This window comes from Fulmarus glacialis, unplaced genomic scaffold (assembly GCF_000690835.1).
Source record: "Fulmarus glacialis isolate BGI_N327 unplaced genomic scaffold, ASM69083v1 scaffold16778, whole genome shotgun sequence".
Classification (NCBI taxonomy): Eukaryota; Metazoa; Chordata; class Aves; order Procellariiformes; family Procellariidae; genus Fulmarus; species Fulmarus glacialis.
The window spans coordinates 848-17,962 of NW_009229093.1; the positions used below are offsets into that span (position 1 = coordinate 848).

At 57.2% G+C, this 17,115-nt stretch overlaps 1 protein-coding gene across 1 annotated transcript; it reads right to left on the reverse strand.

Moving 5' to 3' along the window:
• Nucleotides 1-4: 4 nt before the first annotated feature.
• On the reverse strand, nucleotides 5-16,097 carry ABCA3 (ATP-binding cassette, sub-family A (ABC1), member 3; the record flags this gene model as incomplete). The annotated part of the gene is made up of 24 exons (XM_009583740.1): nucleotides 5-13; nucleotides 251-421; nucleotides 527-714; nucleotides 1,637-1,831; nucleotides 1,963-2,097; nucleotides 2,394-2,566; nucleotides 3,072-3,230; nucleotides 3,477-3,696; nucleotides 4,182-4,386; nucleotides 4,983-5,256; nucleotides 5,595-5,898; nucleotides 6,781-6,973; nucleotides 7,174-7,272; nucleotides 7,806-7,956; nucleotides 8,255-8,465; nucleotides 8,803-8,958; nucleotides 9,814-9,968; nucleotides 10,783-10,912; nucleotides 11,264-11,410; nucleotides 12,607-12,788; nucleotides 13,458-13,631; nucleotides 14,192-14,312; nucleotides 14,893-15,009; nucleotides 15,741-16,097. Coding segments are annotated over 24 exons (4,226 nt in total), but the record flags the coding sequence as incomplete, so codon positions are not given.
• Between the last annotated feature and the right edge of the window lie 1,018 nt (nucleotides 16,098-17,115).

The window sequence follows — 17,115 nt, forward strand, 5'->3', positions numbered from 1 at the left end:
GCACTCCTCCATGCTGCAGGGCAGGAGAGGACTTGTTCAGCGGGGCAAGCAGCACCGAGGCAAAACAGCAGAAGCTTCTGGAAAGGGGCTGGAGGTGGATTGTCTCCTCTCCGGGCTTTCGGAGGAGGGAGATTTGGGTGGAGCCAGCCCACCCACCAGGATCTGGAGGTGGGTCCCATCCCCTGGAGCCCACCACCCTCCTGGCTGCTCCCCGATCTCTCAGGCCAAGCCCTGCCCGGACAAGTGTCACCTGTGGGAGGTGAAGATGATGGATTTGCCACACTCCCGCGTCCGCGTCACTGCGTCCCAGAGCAAACGTCGGGCCACGGGGTCCATGCCGGTGGAGGGCTCATCCAGGAAGATCACGGGGGGACCACCGATGAGGGCAATGCCAGCGCTCAGCTTCCGCTTGTTACCACCACTGCGGAAGGAGACGGGAATGGGGACAGAGACCCGATGTGAGCGCAGGGAGAGCCCCACAAGACGAGGGGCAGAGGGCATGGGGTGTCTCCACATCTCCCCTCACCTGTAGGTCCTCACGAGCTTGTCGGCGTGGGGCTCCAGGAGCAGCCCTCTCAGCATGTTCTCCACGCAGCTGCCGATGTAGCGCTCGGGGATGCCCCGCAGCCGGGCGTACATGCTCAGGGTCTCGCGGCCCGTCATGTGGTCCAGGAGGGCATCGAACTGCGGGCAGTAGCCGATCCGCTGCTGGACCTTGGGGCAAGAGGAACCCAACGGTGATTAGCTCACAGGCAGGTCTCTGCAAGGAGGTGTCCAAGCCAGAAGGTGCCTTGGCACCCACGGGGCTTTGTTGCACCCCTGCAAGGTTTTTGCTCAAAGCGATGGGGACTGAGCTGCAGCTCCGAAACCGCAGGAGAAACAAGAGGGAAATTCGCCCATCGCTGGAGCAGCGGGTCTGGCGGGGATGGACACACGCAGCGCGCCTCGGGATGGCAACTGCGTGGTCTCACGCTGCGTTTCCCAAGCTGGTTCCTCATCGTGAGGGGCCATTTCAGGTGGCCCAGGCTCTCAGGAGAAGCACTGGGGGGGTCTGTGCCTTCCCCATATCCTGGTCCCCTCTGGGGACAAGAGCCCAACAGAAGGGGAGGAAGCCAGGAGGGCCATGCATTCAGGGCAGACCCTCCCCATGTTCTCCTTGCCTGACGTTGTCTGGGGTTGACAGTGGTAGATATCCAGGGACCGAACTGAAAGCCTGACCCCTGCTCTTCTCTTGCTTTTCCAAAGGGAGTGGGCAATTCCCAGCAAGGAGACCTCTAGCAGGGGTCTGGAAAGGTTCGACCTCTTGTGTTAGAGACCGTCATCCGACTGTGATCACTAACTCGCATTTTTCACATTTCCAACTACAGGGCTAAACCCTTCGTTGAAGGGTTTGCCACCCTCGCAAGGTTTGGCTTCTATTTGTTTCACATCTATCATCCCAGCGGAGAGGGGACTGCTTCTACGTGGCCAGATAACGGAGAGCTAGGCCAGACAAGGACGCAACGTCCCTGGGATATTACCTGCACCCCTGGCAACTGCAACCGTGTCCTCCTCAGAGGCACCTGCAAGGTGGCCCAGCCCAGGCAGACGCAGGACTGTTTCTAACGCTGCCCTCCGCCCCTGCAGCCCTCGGTACCTTCTTGATGTTGGCCAGAATGCTGTGGCCATCCACAAAGGCATCCCCTGATGTGATGCTCTCGTCACCAGTCAGCATCTTGAAGGTGGTGGTTTTGCCCGCTCCATTGAAGCCAAGAAGGCCAAAGCATTCCCCTTTGCTGACCGCTAAGGAGATCCTGTCCACTGCCAGCAGGGACTCCCGGCTGTCGTAGACCTGGTGGAGACCAACACACAAGCCATGCTGGTCACCGCCCGATGGCAAGGCAAGGGGTGGCTTTACCAGCCCCATGAGGACCACAGCTCGGCTGGCAGCAGGATGCTCAGGAAGGGCCAAGCTCTCCTCACCTTGGTGAGCTCCTTGATGACCAGAGGGCTGCTGAGAGATGACAGCAGTTCTGGTGGCGACTCCAAAACCTTCTTCCTCTCATCTGCCACGTCCCGGTCCTCTGGCAGCACAGACACCCTGTTCAGCAGTGCCACCTAAACACGGGGGAGAAAAAACACTCTTTGCCACCTAGCTGCTGTGGGACAAATGGGTCCCTCCAGTGCCCCCAACCCAGGCAGGATCCATCCCTTCGATCAGCCACCTCTGAGGATGCCTCGCTTCCCTTTGCCAACCCATACATTCAACAGGATCGGCCCCTCCAAGCAACCTGCTCCAGGGATGCTCCCTGGGAAGATGATTTAGGTGAAGAGAGCCTGTCTCCAGCTCGCAGGGACTCCTGGGCTTGGTTTGAAGGGCACCTTACTTCTCCCTCCCACACGCTTCAGCTCACCCATTTGCGCCGCCTGCAGATGCCACAGACCAAAGTTCTCAGTCTCCAGAGAAGGTTTGTCTCAATGAGAAAAAGGAGGAAGAGGAAGGAGAAACCCTGGATGGTCAAGGAGGTCAGGTATCGTCCGATCCCAGGTGTCTCCCAGGAAAAATAGTTCATCTGATAACTGATATCTGAGCAGGGATGGAACAAAATCAAGACTTGGATCAATCCACACCCTGGGGAGGGGCAGATAAGCTCCAGAGAAAGCTGTGAGCCCAAAGCTTTGCCAGCCTCATCTCCATCCCAGTCCACACTGCCTCCCTGCCCACAGCTCTTTCCAACGCTTCCCACAAGAGGATTCAGGTCTGGAGGGGATCTGGCAGAAGATGCCCAGTGGAGGCACGCAGAGGAGATCAAGTCACTCTTGGGACTGGGATTTCTTTACTTGTCTGTGAAACTTCCCCTAGCCCACGTTTTCCTCCAAATCATTAGTAAGGAAAAGATTCCTTAATTGGATCACCTATGAGTGTCAAAGGCTGCCCAGTTTTTGCTTTAAAATGGTACCTGGAGCTACTGCCCAGGATTAGAGGCCCCATGATACTGCCCAGCTCCACTACCCACCCCACAGAGACCCCCCCAGTGTAGCTATGGTGGGAAGGCCAGGATGGGCAGCTTAGGACCAACACAGAGACTCACTGAATGCCTTGCAGATGAAGATGGCTTCAACGGAGGAGGTACAAAACTGAATGAACTCGTAATTCTGGTAGAAGTCACTGATGCATTGGCCCAAGCAGTAATTGGGTAAGACAAGAAAGACTTTATCCAGGGTTTTGGAGAGATCCACCAAGCCCAGCTCTGAAAGAGGAGCACAGGAAGATCAACAGATTGGAGTTAGCTGGTTTTAGAGAAAGACCCTGATATTTCCAAGTTCAGAAGAAAAACCAACAATTTTTGTCACGTTTAATGGGTGAGAATGGACTGTCATTGGGTTTTTTTGCTAGTGTGGGGACAGCCCGGGGGTGAAAGAGTCCCCTTGGGGGCTGGATCTTCTTGGTGACGGCAGGGTGCAGTGCTGGGCAGACACGGAGGGAAGCGACCCACCTGGGATGCTCATGATGGTGACTGCGAGGAAGGTGGCCGTGCCTGAGAGGATGTTGAAGATGGTGAGACGGGTGTAGGCCGTGGCTGCCACCGAGAAGAAGAAGCTGAGGAGGTACATGAGGGGGATAATGGCCCAGCCATAAAGGAGGAAGATCAGCATCACATCAACGAGGTGGCTGTCTTGGGTGAAGGCTTGCACGTCAAAGGCTTGGAATATCACCTGAGGCACAGCAATGCGAGGAGAATGCATATTTGCCTGGACCACAAGCGATGTCTCCTTGTCTCAACAGCCCAGGCAGCAAGGTAACGGCAGCACCACACTGACCCGGAGAACCCCTCACAGATGGTTCCTACCAGCAGCCCATGCCTGTCCCCAAGGGAAGCCCTCTTTCTGCAGACTGGGATGCAGAAGGGCAGATCTGGAGAATTCCTCCCCATGCTCCCACGTATTTGAGATTTTCTACACCCAAGTGTTCAGGTGCCAGGGGCTGCAGTCAACCGACCCGGCTGGTTGGCCATGGCCCGGCTCCCAGCAGGACCAAGGGACAGCTTTCTTGCTGGCCCTTTCTATTAACTGAGACAATGCCAGTGGCCTCATCCTTTTTCCTGCACCCACACACATCCCAGCTCTCCCAGAGGAGCAGCACCCAGAGCTCCCACCCAAGGGGAGGACAGGAGGGTATCAGGGTGTCAGGGGTGACTCACCAGCATCAGAGCACAAGGGATGAGGAAGTTGATGATGTCCCAGAGCAGGGCAGAAAGCCAGAAGTTGACCACGTAGACGCCACTGACAAACTGGACGTGCTTGGCTTTGATGGCCCGCTCGCTGACCAGCAGCAGAGCGAAGGTGCTGGCGAGGGAGGCCATGCCGTACAGCAAGTTGATGGCAATGGCGAACCCGGTCTGGCCTCTGCGGGGAGAACAGCGGGGCAGGTTAGGACAGGGACAGCTTGACAAACTAACGCTCAGGCTACGCAGGGACAGCACGCCCACACCGTGCTTCTTGTGGAGGCTACGCTCCCCCAGCAAGCCAGCATTGCAGAAGAAACACCCCACAATAAAAGCGCACCTCGGTAAGATGAGCACCTCCCACGCACAGCCCATCTAGCACACCACAAATCTCCACCCTGCCTTTGCGGGGTCCCGCGCGTGTCCCCTCTGGTACAGGTGAGGTTCAGAGACCCTGGATGCAGGACTTCATGAAGTGGACGGCCATACAGCCCCCTCTGCTCTGAACACCCGGGGAAAACCAACCCCAACCAGTATCTAGAGGGGAATACCCAACCACTGGGGTATGTGCAAGGGGTGACATGGCTGCCAGGCTCAGGCAGGTAAGTCATCTACACAGCTTTGCTCTCCTGACCTCTTGAGTACAATCAAAACTACGTCTGGGTCTGAGAAGCTCCAGCCTGGCTCCTCCACTGACTCCAGTACAACCAAGCCAATCCGCACCCACGGAATTCACGAGCCCTAGCAGGAAAGCAAGCGCCGTGCCATCAGACGTACTCCATGAGCTGGTCTTTGGCCTTCTCGGTGATGTTGCGGGGCTGAGGGTAGTTGGTGACCGTGATGGAGGCGTTGGGGCCCGCCAGTACCCTGAAGACAGCGTTGTCGGCCAGCATAAGGGCCGTGGCGGGGGAGTGATACGCCTGGTTGTTGAAGAGCGCGGTGACCACCGTGCGGTTCCCGGCTCCTTCGAAGGAGGCGGCTGCGATGTAGTGCTCGTTGAAGGCTCCCCCTTCCTCAGAGGCTTTTGAGATGAGGTACTCCTCCAGGCCATCTGCCAAACACCACGCTGTTACAAGCAGGCTCCATCACATGAGAGCTAACTGGGGCCAACTGGAAAAGCCCCCAAGCAGCCGCAGTCCTGGTGGCCCACCCTAGCCCCGATGATGGCCACAAACTCAGGGTTATGGAGAAAACAGCTCTGCTTGCGTGAGGAGGGGTCCTGCCAACTGTGGGACTCTCCCATGCAGGAGAGGATACAAGGGGATACATCAGATACACCGCAGCTGGGACCTGCGCCACCCACACCGAGCGCCCTGGCAAGAGAAGCCCGTGGCTCCTGCACACCCCACCAGGCATCGCCTGCTCCACGGGTGCTCCATGAACCCTCACCCAGCACCTCCAGCGGTGACTGACGCTGGGCGTCCAGCAGCTCCACGTACTGCTCCGCCAACCTCTGCGACAGACCCGAGGCATCCGAGATGCAGAAAGGCACGATGGTCTGGCCGTAGGGCTCCAGCGTCAGCCTCAGCAGGGAGGAGTCTCTGGGTCCCGGGAAGGTCTTGGCCACGATGAGGGCAAAGGCAGTGAAGATCAGAGGCACAAGGAACTGCGCTGCCACCATCTTCCAGTTGCGCCAGCTGTACATGGCTCGCTTCATGAACATGGCGTAGAACTGCTGGCAGCACAGGTAGAACTGGGAAGGGAGAAGTCAGGTCAACGCGAGCCTTGTGGACAACCCCGCTGGCCACATCACCCCACACAGCTGATGGGAGGAACGACCCCAAAACCACCTCCCCGTCCTGCATGTAGCCCACGAGCCCGCAGCAGAGCCTCCTCTCCAGCCAAGCCTGTAAAGGGATTAGCAGGGCAGCTGCTTGACTCCAGCACAGCAGGTCAGCCCATCAAACTCCAGGCTTCCCAACGGGATGCAGTCACTTTGGGATCTCAGGCGTCAAAAGCAGCTTCAGCCATGACCTTTACCTTCCTCCACCTCTTAGCATTTGAGGTTCACAAATAGGATTATTGCAACACGGCTGCCTGCCAAAGCGACTGGGCTGAGACGCCTGGGAGCTCCCCGCCCGGCCCCTGCAAGCACCTTCTTTGCTTTTTAAACCCTGAAACATCTTTCTCCTCTTCTGCCTTTGAGACATGCCCTTGAGAAGCGCGGGGAAATTTATCACAGGCGCACAGGCAGCGGGCCATGAAGGGCTGCCAGGGATCTGAAACACGAGCCTAGCGAGGGAAGGAAGATGGTTTTTCTCACCTCCCTACTGGAAATCCCAAGTGATGTAGCAACGGCAGGTGAAAACCACTTTAGATCACCTGGGACACCTTCAAGAGCACCTCTGTAGACCTCAAGCTTAACACGAAGAGGATGGCAGTGACCACCCCCAAAAACCCTAAAAATAATTTGCCTTAAAGATGCGGATTCCAATTTGACCTTCCAATTTGATCTTCCAAACCATGTGGAACGAAACCAGCCACGGGGGAGGCTCCACCTGGTAACCCCGCTCCGGAAAACCCCCTTCACATGCCCTCTCCCCGTTCCTGCTGCACCGACACCCCCAGCACTCACCCCGGTGTTGAGCTTGATGCTGGAGCAGTCCTCCGTAATGAGCGCCCCGCTGTCGTCCGTCATATCTGTCATGCCGCTCAGGCTGCTGGAATCATCCATGGCCCAGTCGTTGGAGCGTCTCTCGTGCTGGTACTGGAGAGCAGGCAGCTGGATGGCTTGGATATCCATGCTGGAGTCCACAAGCTTCCCAACCCTGCGCCGGGAGGGAAAGCGGGTGATGAAATGCAGACCCAGGTAGGATCAAACTGTTCTGAGCTGGGGAAGCCAAACCCAAGAGAAAAAAACCCAACACGTGCCCCAGAGAGCTGTGTAGGACACTGCCGTCACCGAAACACATGGAGACTGGTCATCACCAGATGACACCCCACCGGGGCCAGTCTCCCTCCTGCCTACCTCAGGAAGACTTCCTCCATGGTGGTGACCGAGGCACCGTAGCTGGCGATGCCCAGCTCCTCCCGCTTCTGCTCCAGCTCCGTGAACAGGGCCTCAAACCTGACAGGAGAAGCGAGGTGCTAGACGCTGACGCTCACGAGAGGGGGCACTCAGAGGTTAAGACCCTCTGGGCATCGGTCCTGCAGCTGGTTTGAGTCCTGCAGCCTGCTCCGGGGCTGCCTGCAGCACTAAGCAGCCCACTCTCCCCAAGAGCAGCTTCTGGGCTCCATCTTCTGCTCTTTCTTGCCACAGGCAGTCTCAGCTCTCCATATATTTGATTTCGGAGCCAAACCAGCCTGCGTCGTTCGTGCCACCCTCCACACCTGCCGTCACCAGCTACCAGCAACCAGCGCTGTCTCGCGTAGTTGCTGCACGGACACCGACACGGTGGGCATGGGGGCACGAGAGTGATGTACCAGCAGACACCGGGGAGGACGGCAGTGAAAGGAGGAACCGAACCCGCTTTTCCAAGACCAGCGCTGATGCAGAGAGCAGCTCCCCTTTCCAGCAAGCCCGTGACGACAGTGTGTGCCCCAGTGCACGCAGACAAGAGGACCCACCCGGGGAGGGCAAGCAGGGGACGATGCCGTTACCTGTGCGTGCTCTCCTTGGGCAGGATGAAGGACAGCTCTGCCCCGGCGTTGCTCTCCATGGTGGCGTTGGGCACGTACTGACAGATGAGGCGGGAGATCTCCCCCAGGTTACAGTAGGGCTCCTTCACCATCACCATGTGATATCCTGCCCCTGGGCAGAGCCACAAGAGAAGGGAGAGGAGGGTAAATGGCAGCCCAGCCTGGCCCTGGGGTGCTGGAGCGGAGAGGGATGCTAAGGCACCGCAGAGCACTGATGGCTTTGCCCGGGCTATGGACACGATGCAGGAGCAAGTGTGGGGACGGGCCTCAGAAGAGGCAGAACAGCACGACGGGGAGCAAGCAGCCATCAGACAAGGAGCAAGGGGTCCCCTTCCCTGCCCTATATCCCCCTCCTGCTCCTCCCTGGCAAGGAGAAGACATCGAGCACGGCCTGCCTGCTCCTCCCTTACCGTATTTACGCTTGAGGAAGAGCGAGGAGCCGCAGCATTGCAGCTCGCCCTTGGCCATGATAGCTATGCGGTCCCCCAGCAGGTCAGCCTCATCCATGAAGTGGGTGGTCAGCAGGATGGTGCGGTTGCTCCTCTGCTGCTGCAGGAGGTCCCACGTGGCCCTGCGAGAGGCTGGGTCCATCCCTGACGTTGGCTCATCCAGCATCACCACCTGCACACAGGAGGTGGGTGCTGGTCAAAAAGGGCTGAGAGAGGCACAACAGCGCAGGAGGGGGCAACCCCAGGGCCCAGAAGGAGCCTTGACCTCGCGACATGCACGCGATGATCTTGCTCAGGGGAGCAGCTACCAGGCAGCAGAGCTGCACTGCAGCCTCAGGGCATTGTCCTCAGAGTTGTCCCCCTTTGTGGGGATGCTCCTGCCCCCTCCTTGCTGTCCCTGCACTTCCCACTCGCTCACCACGGATGAGGAACAACCTCAGGGCCACCAGAAGGACCTACGGTGGCTCCAGGGAGAAAGGTTCAAGGTAAGCCCCACTGAAGATGCTTGCCTTGGAGTCCCCAATGAGGGCAATGCCAATGGAGAGCTTGCGCTTCATGCCGCCGGAGAGCGCCTTGGTCAGAGCGCGGCGTTTGTCCTCCAGGTTGAGGATCCTCAGGATGTGGTTGATCTCCTCGGGGCACTTGGAGGGTGGGTACCCCTTCAGCTGTCAGACAGGGCAGGGGTAAGTGAATCTGGCAAAGATGCTTCCCACCACATCAGCCACCAGCTGCTAAACCCCACCACACTCCTTCCTCCACAGCCAGGCAGGAAAGTGGGGAAGAACAGGGATGGACTCCTGCCCAATCCTGAAGGAGTTGGCACAGCTGGCGTGGGGGTTTCCGCAGGGCCACGCTGCCCGCAACCCTCCACTCCTCCATCAGCCAAGCAGGGAGCTCCTGCCTGTGGATGAGGTGGAAAGAGGAGGCAAGGGCTGTTCTGCTTGTCATAGAATCATGGAATGGTTTGGGTTGGAAGGGACCTTTAAAGGTCATCTAGTCCAACCCCCTGCAATGAGCAGGGACTTCTTCAACTAGACCAGGTTGCTCAGAGCCCCGTCCAACCTGATCTTGAATGTTTCCAGGGATGGGGCATTGACCACCTCTCTGGGCAACCTGTGCCAGTGTTTCATCACCCTCGTTGTAAAAAAATTCTTCCTGAATTCAGGGGTAGTCTGAATCTCCCTCTTTTAGTTTAAAACCATTCCCCCTTGTCCTGTCGCAACAGGCCCTGCTAAAAAGTCTGGCCCCATCTTTCTTATAAGCCCCTTTAAGTACTGAAAGGCTGCAATAAGGTCTCCCCGGAGCCTTCTCTCCTCCAGGCTGAACAACCCCAACTCTCTCAGCCCTTCTTCATAGGAGAGGTGTTCCACCCTCTGATCATTTCTGTGGCCTCCTCTGGACCCGCTTGATGGATCTCACCATGCTTTCCCAGCCTCAGGAAGCCACAGGGTGGCTGCAGGGTGCCCCCCCAGGCCTGGCTCCCCGGGGCCCAGCAGCGCTCCCCCAAGCGCCGTGCTCACCCCTGCATAGAAGTGGAGGTGCTCTTCCACCGTCATGTTGTCGAAGAGGACGTCGTGCTGGGGACACAGGCCCAGGCTGCGGCGGATCAGGACCATGTCCTGGGAGATCTCGTAGCCGTTGATGTACGCCTGCCCGCCCGTCGGAGAGTGCAGACCTGGGAGGAGCGGGACACAGCGGCCTCGGCTCAGGGCTGAGGATAACCCCGGGTGGCAAAGAGCCGGCAGAAAGGTGGGGGTCCTGCAGAGCATCCCCCCCCACACGCAGCTTTCTGCCAAAAGTCGGAGCGAGACTGTCTCTTGCTCAAGCTGGGGCACGGCAGCTTTCTCCTGGGTGGGCTGCGTGGCATCCATAGGCAGGAGCGGACCCGGCAGTGCTGCCAGCGCGAGCGGGCAAGCAGTGAAGCGGCAGGCAAGCCTGGCTCTCAGCCTGGCAGAGGTCCAGGCAAGGCCAGGGCAGACCTCCAGGGAAGGTCCTGTGAGCACCCCGGGCTGGCAGGAGCAGCACAGAGTGACAGAGAACAGGGAAGAAAGGACCATCAAAGGTCACCATGTCCACCGTGCCAAAATAGGCTGCCCGGAGCTCAGCAGCTGGGGAATGATGAAGACCAGTTCTTGGCCCGTGCCCTCTCTGCCTTATCATGACAAAGCCTACAAAGACCCATGTTACAGCGGGTCCTTTCTTTCTCAGGGCTCTCCAACGCAAAGTCTGGCTGTCATTTCCCCTGCCGGCTGATCCCACTCTTGTGGAGGGCTGAGCAGGGACCCCCAACCTCCCTCCACCTCCCCAGGCAGTGACATGCCTCTCACTACCCCGGGATCCCTGGCCAACAGCTCAGTGAACCGAAGTGCTCCACGGCAGAGCAAAAACCCCTCCCCAGCCTCAGAGATGGGGTTCAGCTCCCCTTTGCAAGTCAAGCCATCAGCCCTTCCCTGCCACGTGCCAGCCTCACAGCAGGAGACAGCTCCTACCTGTGAGCATGGACAGAGTGGTGGTCTTCCCAGCACCGTTGTGTCCCAACAGGACGGTGATCTGCCCTTCATACATGTTCACCGTTAAGTCCTTGACTGCCTCTTTCATCTTGTTTCCCACTTTGAAGACCTGCGGAGATCACGTTAACGAGCTGATGCTGCACTCGAGGAAAGTGCTCTCAGATCTTCCCCCTCGGCTCCACCCGGCAGTCAAAGCCCGTGACGCTCACGTGGTGTCGGCATTAGACAACAGGTCTAATTCAGGTTAAATATAGATGTCACTGCACCTGCAAGTACCTAACACTTCAGTCTGCAACAAAATGCAGCGAGCTCTGGGGAAGAGCCTTCCCTGCCTTACAGCAGCCAAGCAACACAGCCCTGGGCGAGGAGGGCAGCAAAATGATTAGGAAGCTGCCTGCAGGCAGCAGTTTTTACAAAAACAACATTATGAGGTGTTTGTGCTGTGGCGGGCAGTCGGTACCTTGGAAAGGTGCTTTATTTTGATTCCCGACACGAGGTCGGCAGGTTCCTCCTCAATGTACTGGCTCTTCAGGGCTTTCTCGGGGTCCTCCTCCTCCTCCTTCTCTTTTCCCACCACAGTCCTGGGGCGCCCGCACCAGTACGAGGGCTGATGGAAGAAGGCAGAGAGAGAGAAACTCAGGCACAGGCAGAGACCCCGCCAGCCTTGTCCACCCTCCTCCTCCCACAGAGATGCCTCCCAGGGATCTGCAAGACCACTCTCCTTGGCCTGGGAATTGCCAACCAGCACATCTTCAGCGGGCAGGTCAGACAGAGGATGAAACTGCTCCTCCTGCCCTGCTGCCTTCCCCTGGTTCTCCCTTACAGCAGGATTGCCCGTGATTACACAGGCAGCTTTTCCCCGTCTTCATTCCCATGGAAAAGGTCAGTATTTCGATGAGAAGCAAAATTGCTCAGGCAGAAGCACCCTGCCTAGACGAGCCCACGCGCAATGGAGGATCACCCCCTCCAAAAACCTTGACAGACACTAAATACAAGAAGCCTGGGGTCCAGCTGCTGCAATCACAGCCTTTTTTTTGACCAGGCTCTCCAGGAATGAAAATAAGTGTTCAGGACCTAAAATCGCTGTGGAAATAGCAATTCAACAACTCCTGGACCCAAAATCAGCATCCCGCTGTGGCTTCTGGCAGACAGCTGTATCTCTGCTACCCTGGTCTAGCTGCAAAACCACACTGGGATAAGGAATTCAGAGGGGAGGAGGAAAAACCTCCTGATCAAATAACAAGGGATACGGCCACAGGATCAAAATTGATTGTGTCCCTGTGGCTTAACGAATCCTCAGCAGCCAGCTGAGCTGCAGTAACCACCGCAGCTACAGCCGCTGAAGATGATGCCAAGCATTTGACTTGGCAGAATGAGGGCAGCTCAGCTGACGGGGTGACAGTCATCACCCATCCCCTGGTACTAGCACGTGGGGGCTGGCAGCGGGACGCAGACCACCCAGGTCCGCCCGGATGGCAGCACTTGAGGAGTTTCGAATGACTGGATCTGGTTGCTCACACCTCAGGCTTCTCTCCAATGCCTTCGCTTGGGGCACGGAGACACTCCACAACACCCTGCACGCCAACAAGTGTCAGGACAAAGATTTAAAGCCAAGAAGACCTTCATATTCAGTAAAAAAATACAGCTGCATCTGCCTTTACTGAGGACAGATCCCTTGATTTTGGAGGCCACATGGTGCCACCCTTGTACGTTAGTCTAGCCCACTGCATAGCACAGAAGTGGGGACCATCCCCAGGAGACACCCATCAAGCCTGCTGGAAGGGGTGCGTAAGCAGTGCTCACCGTCAAGAAGAAGTACCACGGCTGAGGCACGCCGTACTCCCCTGGAAAGACGGCCTCCACGTACCAGGCCACCATGCCGTAGAGCGCCGAGTCCAGGAGCAGCATCCCCAGCACTTGGGCCAAGGTGAAGTTGTCGTCCACGCTGACGGGCTTCAGGAGGTCCCTCCACTGAATGCCGGTCCCTGCAACGCGCACGGGGTACTGCCTACCTCTGCATCCCCAGAAGGACAAAGTGCTCTCCAAGACTGTCAGAGAGCATTCCTGTCCTAATTCACTGCTGGGTAACGAGGAGCACGTGCACGGCTCTACAGTCCCTTCTATAGATAGAGGGAAAAGACGCAGCAGAAAGGGCGCTGACATCTCGAGGCTCCCCACCCCATCACGCTTCTTCCATCACATCTTCTGCACCTGCCCTGGGAAGAAGCAAACTCTTCTCCAGCCATTGCCCCCCTGTCACCGCAGCCGCCTTTTTAGCGCCGCCACTTTGCAATAGCGTGGCCGCTGCTGGAACCAACAGCAAATTCTTATTAACATAGAAATTAAAGATATATATTGGCAAGGAGGAAACGCAACAGATTCCCATCCCTTAGAACAGAATTCGCCTGGTAATTAAAGCGATGATGGCATTTTGCACAGCCCAGACTGCCAGGGGCATGGGTTCGGAGGGGCAGAGCCCTGGTGCTGATAAAACCTGTGGGAGCAATCAGCAATTAGCCCTCCTGCTCTCGTTAGGAGCAGGAAAGTGCTTCTCCCTGACTTCTCTCCACCCTTTACCCCACACACAAGCCAGTCCCAACGCACCACAAAAAAAGGCTACCTCCCCTCCCGAGGGACGGGAGGCATTTCCTCACCTTTTCCTTCGAACATGCCTATAAGCTGTGCCCCCATGGCCATGGCCACGTTGGAGATGAGGCAGGACGCCAGCTTCTGGCTGTGGGACATCAGGTCGTAGCGGGGCGAGATGAAGAAGTAAGGGATGTAGGAGAAAAAGTAGAGGAAGCCGCCAGCGGCAGCCGCAACGTTTGCTGCCAGCACAGAGAAAAGCAGGAGGGAAAACGTCAATAATACGGTGATGCCACCGAGTATTTCTCTCCATCCACGGAGATTCAAGCCTTTTGCACAAAGGGTGGTTACAGGGGGGCAGGATGAGGACGTCCCAAGTCCCACGGCAAGGCAGGAGCAGCGCTGGACCCCAACCCCACGGTGGGCAGCCTCAGAAGCACCCTGCCCATCCCCGACCAGAGCGCCCTGGGGCCAAGACAGCCAGGTGATGCCCTAATGCACGAGCTTGTCTGGTTTGGGAAGCGACAGTACATGCATCCCTTCCCATGCACCGTGGGGAAAATGCAGCCAAAAAAGGGAAGAAAGGTCCCCCCTCCGCGTGTCGAAGCAATTTATCCAATGCAGAGCCTTGTGCAATCTCACGTAACTCTGGAGCTGGCCCTGCTTTGAGCAGGATGGACCGATGACCTCCAGAGCTGCCTCCCAACCAAAACTAACCAAATATTTTATAGCATGAGGCCCGTAACACTCCCCTCAGCCCTGCGGGTCAGCAATGCGAGGAGGCAGCCGGGGAGGGACTCACCTCTCGAGAAGAAGGTGCTCACCATGAAGTTGAAGGAGATGGAGGAGATGGAGAAGATGGCGAGGAAGGTGAACACCAGCGTGGGGTCGCTGTTGGTGAGCACCGCTCCCTGTTCGCTCACCTACCGAGAAAATCTGGTTACGCCCAGAGCTGGCGAAGTCGGCCACGGCTGCAGGCACGTGCGGGCAGCCGAGACCTGATGTTCTCCATGGGTTAAAGACAAACAGAGATGGGTGAGAACACCCAAGCCCTCCTAGACCACTCCAGAGGGAAGAAATATGGGTCGCCCTTGTGTGACGCAAGGTCTAAGAGGCCTTGCTGAGCATCCGGGCAGCCACCTCCTGCTTCTCCTGGTGTGGGTACAAGCAGAAAGGAGAGCTCAAGTCCCTCCAAGGCACACAGGGCTGCAGAGCGGGGTGGCCCTGCTCTGCATGGGACCGCCTGGGTGTCCCCAGTGCCCGTGGGGCTCCCACCCCTCAGCCCCTCCTGGGGAGGTCACCCCTGCCGTGAAAGGCAGCTGTGGGGGGCAGCTCTGCCCACCGAGCTCTGGAAAAGGCCAACTCCAGCCTCCGCTACGCACGTGGAGGAGTGCTGAGATACCAGGACGGTCCAGCCCACGGCAGAGGAGCCTTGTCATCCCTGTGCCCTGCCAGCACAGAGCTTCTGGCCTGCACAATGGTGGCCTGGGGAAAGACACTCACCTTGACACAGAAGAGCACGGTGACGAAAAACACAGACACCAGGAGGAAGAGGAAGAACATGAGGAACCAGGCGCTCCAGTGCAACCAGTTGCTGAGGCCCATCATGTGCATGTACTCCTGCCGGGAGGTCACGCTGTCACCCAGGGCTGCACCCACACTGCCCGGGCATGGCCGGGGCGAGGTGGAGGCCCTACTCAGGGTGACAGTGGTGGTGGCTTTGCCCTGCAGCACTGGCGAGGGAGGTGGCACCCCAGGTCCCACCGAAGTGGTCCTGCATCACAGAGTGTCCCCCGCCTCCCTGGAGAGGGCTGCCACCGCCACAGGAGGACATCTCCCCAAAGAGCTGTGCTGAAGCCAAAACCACAGCAGCTGAGGCCAGCAGAGCCACCACGGTCACCCGGCAGCGGGGCAGGACAACCCAAAGCCCCGGGGAAGCCAAGCCCTGCTGTCGCAACCACCACATCAGCTGAGCTCCAACCGCCCCCACAACCCAACTCAGACACACGGGTTTCTACATCCAGAAGACCAAAGTCTTGCTTCCCACACACCGAACTCTTGAATCTACAGAACTCTTGAATCCACAAGTGTTGCCCTCTCTCCAAGCCACCTTCCAGCCCAGGAGAAACACCAGCCGTTCGGTCCAGCAGCCTCGGCCGCACGGCAGGGAGAGCCGAGCCGCGTCCCGGCGGCAGGATTAACGACATTCCTCCCTGGGACTTGCTAATCTGCTGCCATCCCCACCTCCCGCTCGCTGGCTCCAAACCCGACGGGGATTTTGTTCCTAATTTAAAGGCAGCATCTGTTGGGAAACGCCGCAGAGGGAGGGGAGCACCCAGATGTCACGTTACCTTCAGCTTCTTCTCCTTCTCGTGCACGACGGCGCGGACGATGTTGAGCGAGGTGTAGGTGAAGCTGAGCATGAGCAGCAGGGGCAGCTGGTTCTGGATGGCGAGGAGGAAGAGGTCGTTGACGTACGCCGGGTAGGGGAAGCGCTGCACCACCACCGTGATGTTCTCCAGCAGGCTGGCGGAGCTGGCGTTGGCGTGGTACTGCATGATGGCTCTGTCCACCGCATGCTGCACCGCCAGGAAACCTTCTCGGATATAGCCTGCACGGCAAAAACGACACGGGGGAATAGAGACGGGTCCGGGATTTGGAGGGAGACGTTGGCAGAAGGGGAGAAACAGCCTTCGCGGGAGGGATTGCTTGGGAAGAAGAACAGGAAGAGCTTGTAGGAAAACAAGAAAAAAAGCAAGAAAAAAAAGAGCTGGTTGGAAAAGCAAAATAAACATCACTATCGACACACTGCTGCAGACACAGAGGGGCTCGGGAAGAATTTAAATCACGGCAATTTAAACCTCTCATAATCATCACTTCAAAGCAGCTGGCACGAAAACTCAATCTGAACTGCAGTCGCCCTTCTGCAGGCTCGGCTTTATTTTTTTAAGGGGGGAGATTCTCCACCATCATTAACCACCACCGATGCCGCTGAGCTTGTATTTTGTCCCTTTTTTTTTTGTAAACCAAGAGAATACGGGATACTACGCAGGTTTTGGTGAGGAAGAATATATCCCGTTATTCACACATTTGACTTAAATTTATGTGCATTAGAAAACAGTGAAAGATTTTTAATTTTCAACTAGTTTATTTTTATGTGGGATTTCTGCCACGCGTTACTTGAATGGAAACTCAAATTCTGCTTACAAAGCTCCAAAGGAGCATTTCGAAAGTTAGTTCCTTAAAATGACCTAGACAGAGAAGGAAAAACCAAGAATATGAGATCATAAACAACATTTTCTATTAACTAATTTACTAAACAAACACTAGCGAGGGAATTGATCTGGGCTCCTGGTCACCCCGTCCTGAAAAAAAACGGACCGGGGAGACGACGTCCTCTCGGGCTCAGGTTTATTTACCCCGCGTGAGCAGAACCCGTTCGCCAGCTTTCTCGGCCTCTCAATCTCTCCCCTGACACGGCTATGGAACGGCGGAAGGAGAAACCCAACCGAGGGAAATATCCCCTTGCAGCCAAACCCACGGAGAAACCTCCAAAAAAATCAAGGCCGAAGGCAGCGCCAGCTCCAGCGGCGTCCCCGCTGCCTCCTACTCGGCCAGTGGCTTGGCTTTCCTTAAAAACCTACGCTCAAACCACAGAATTGCTCTATTTAAAGTATTTCAGCAGCACGATAAACACTGAGCAGTTTGGACCCTGAAATAAATTTT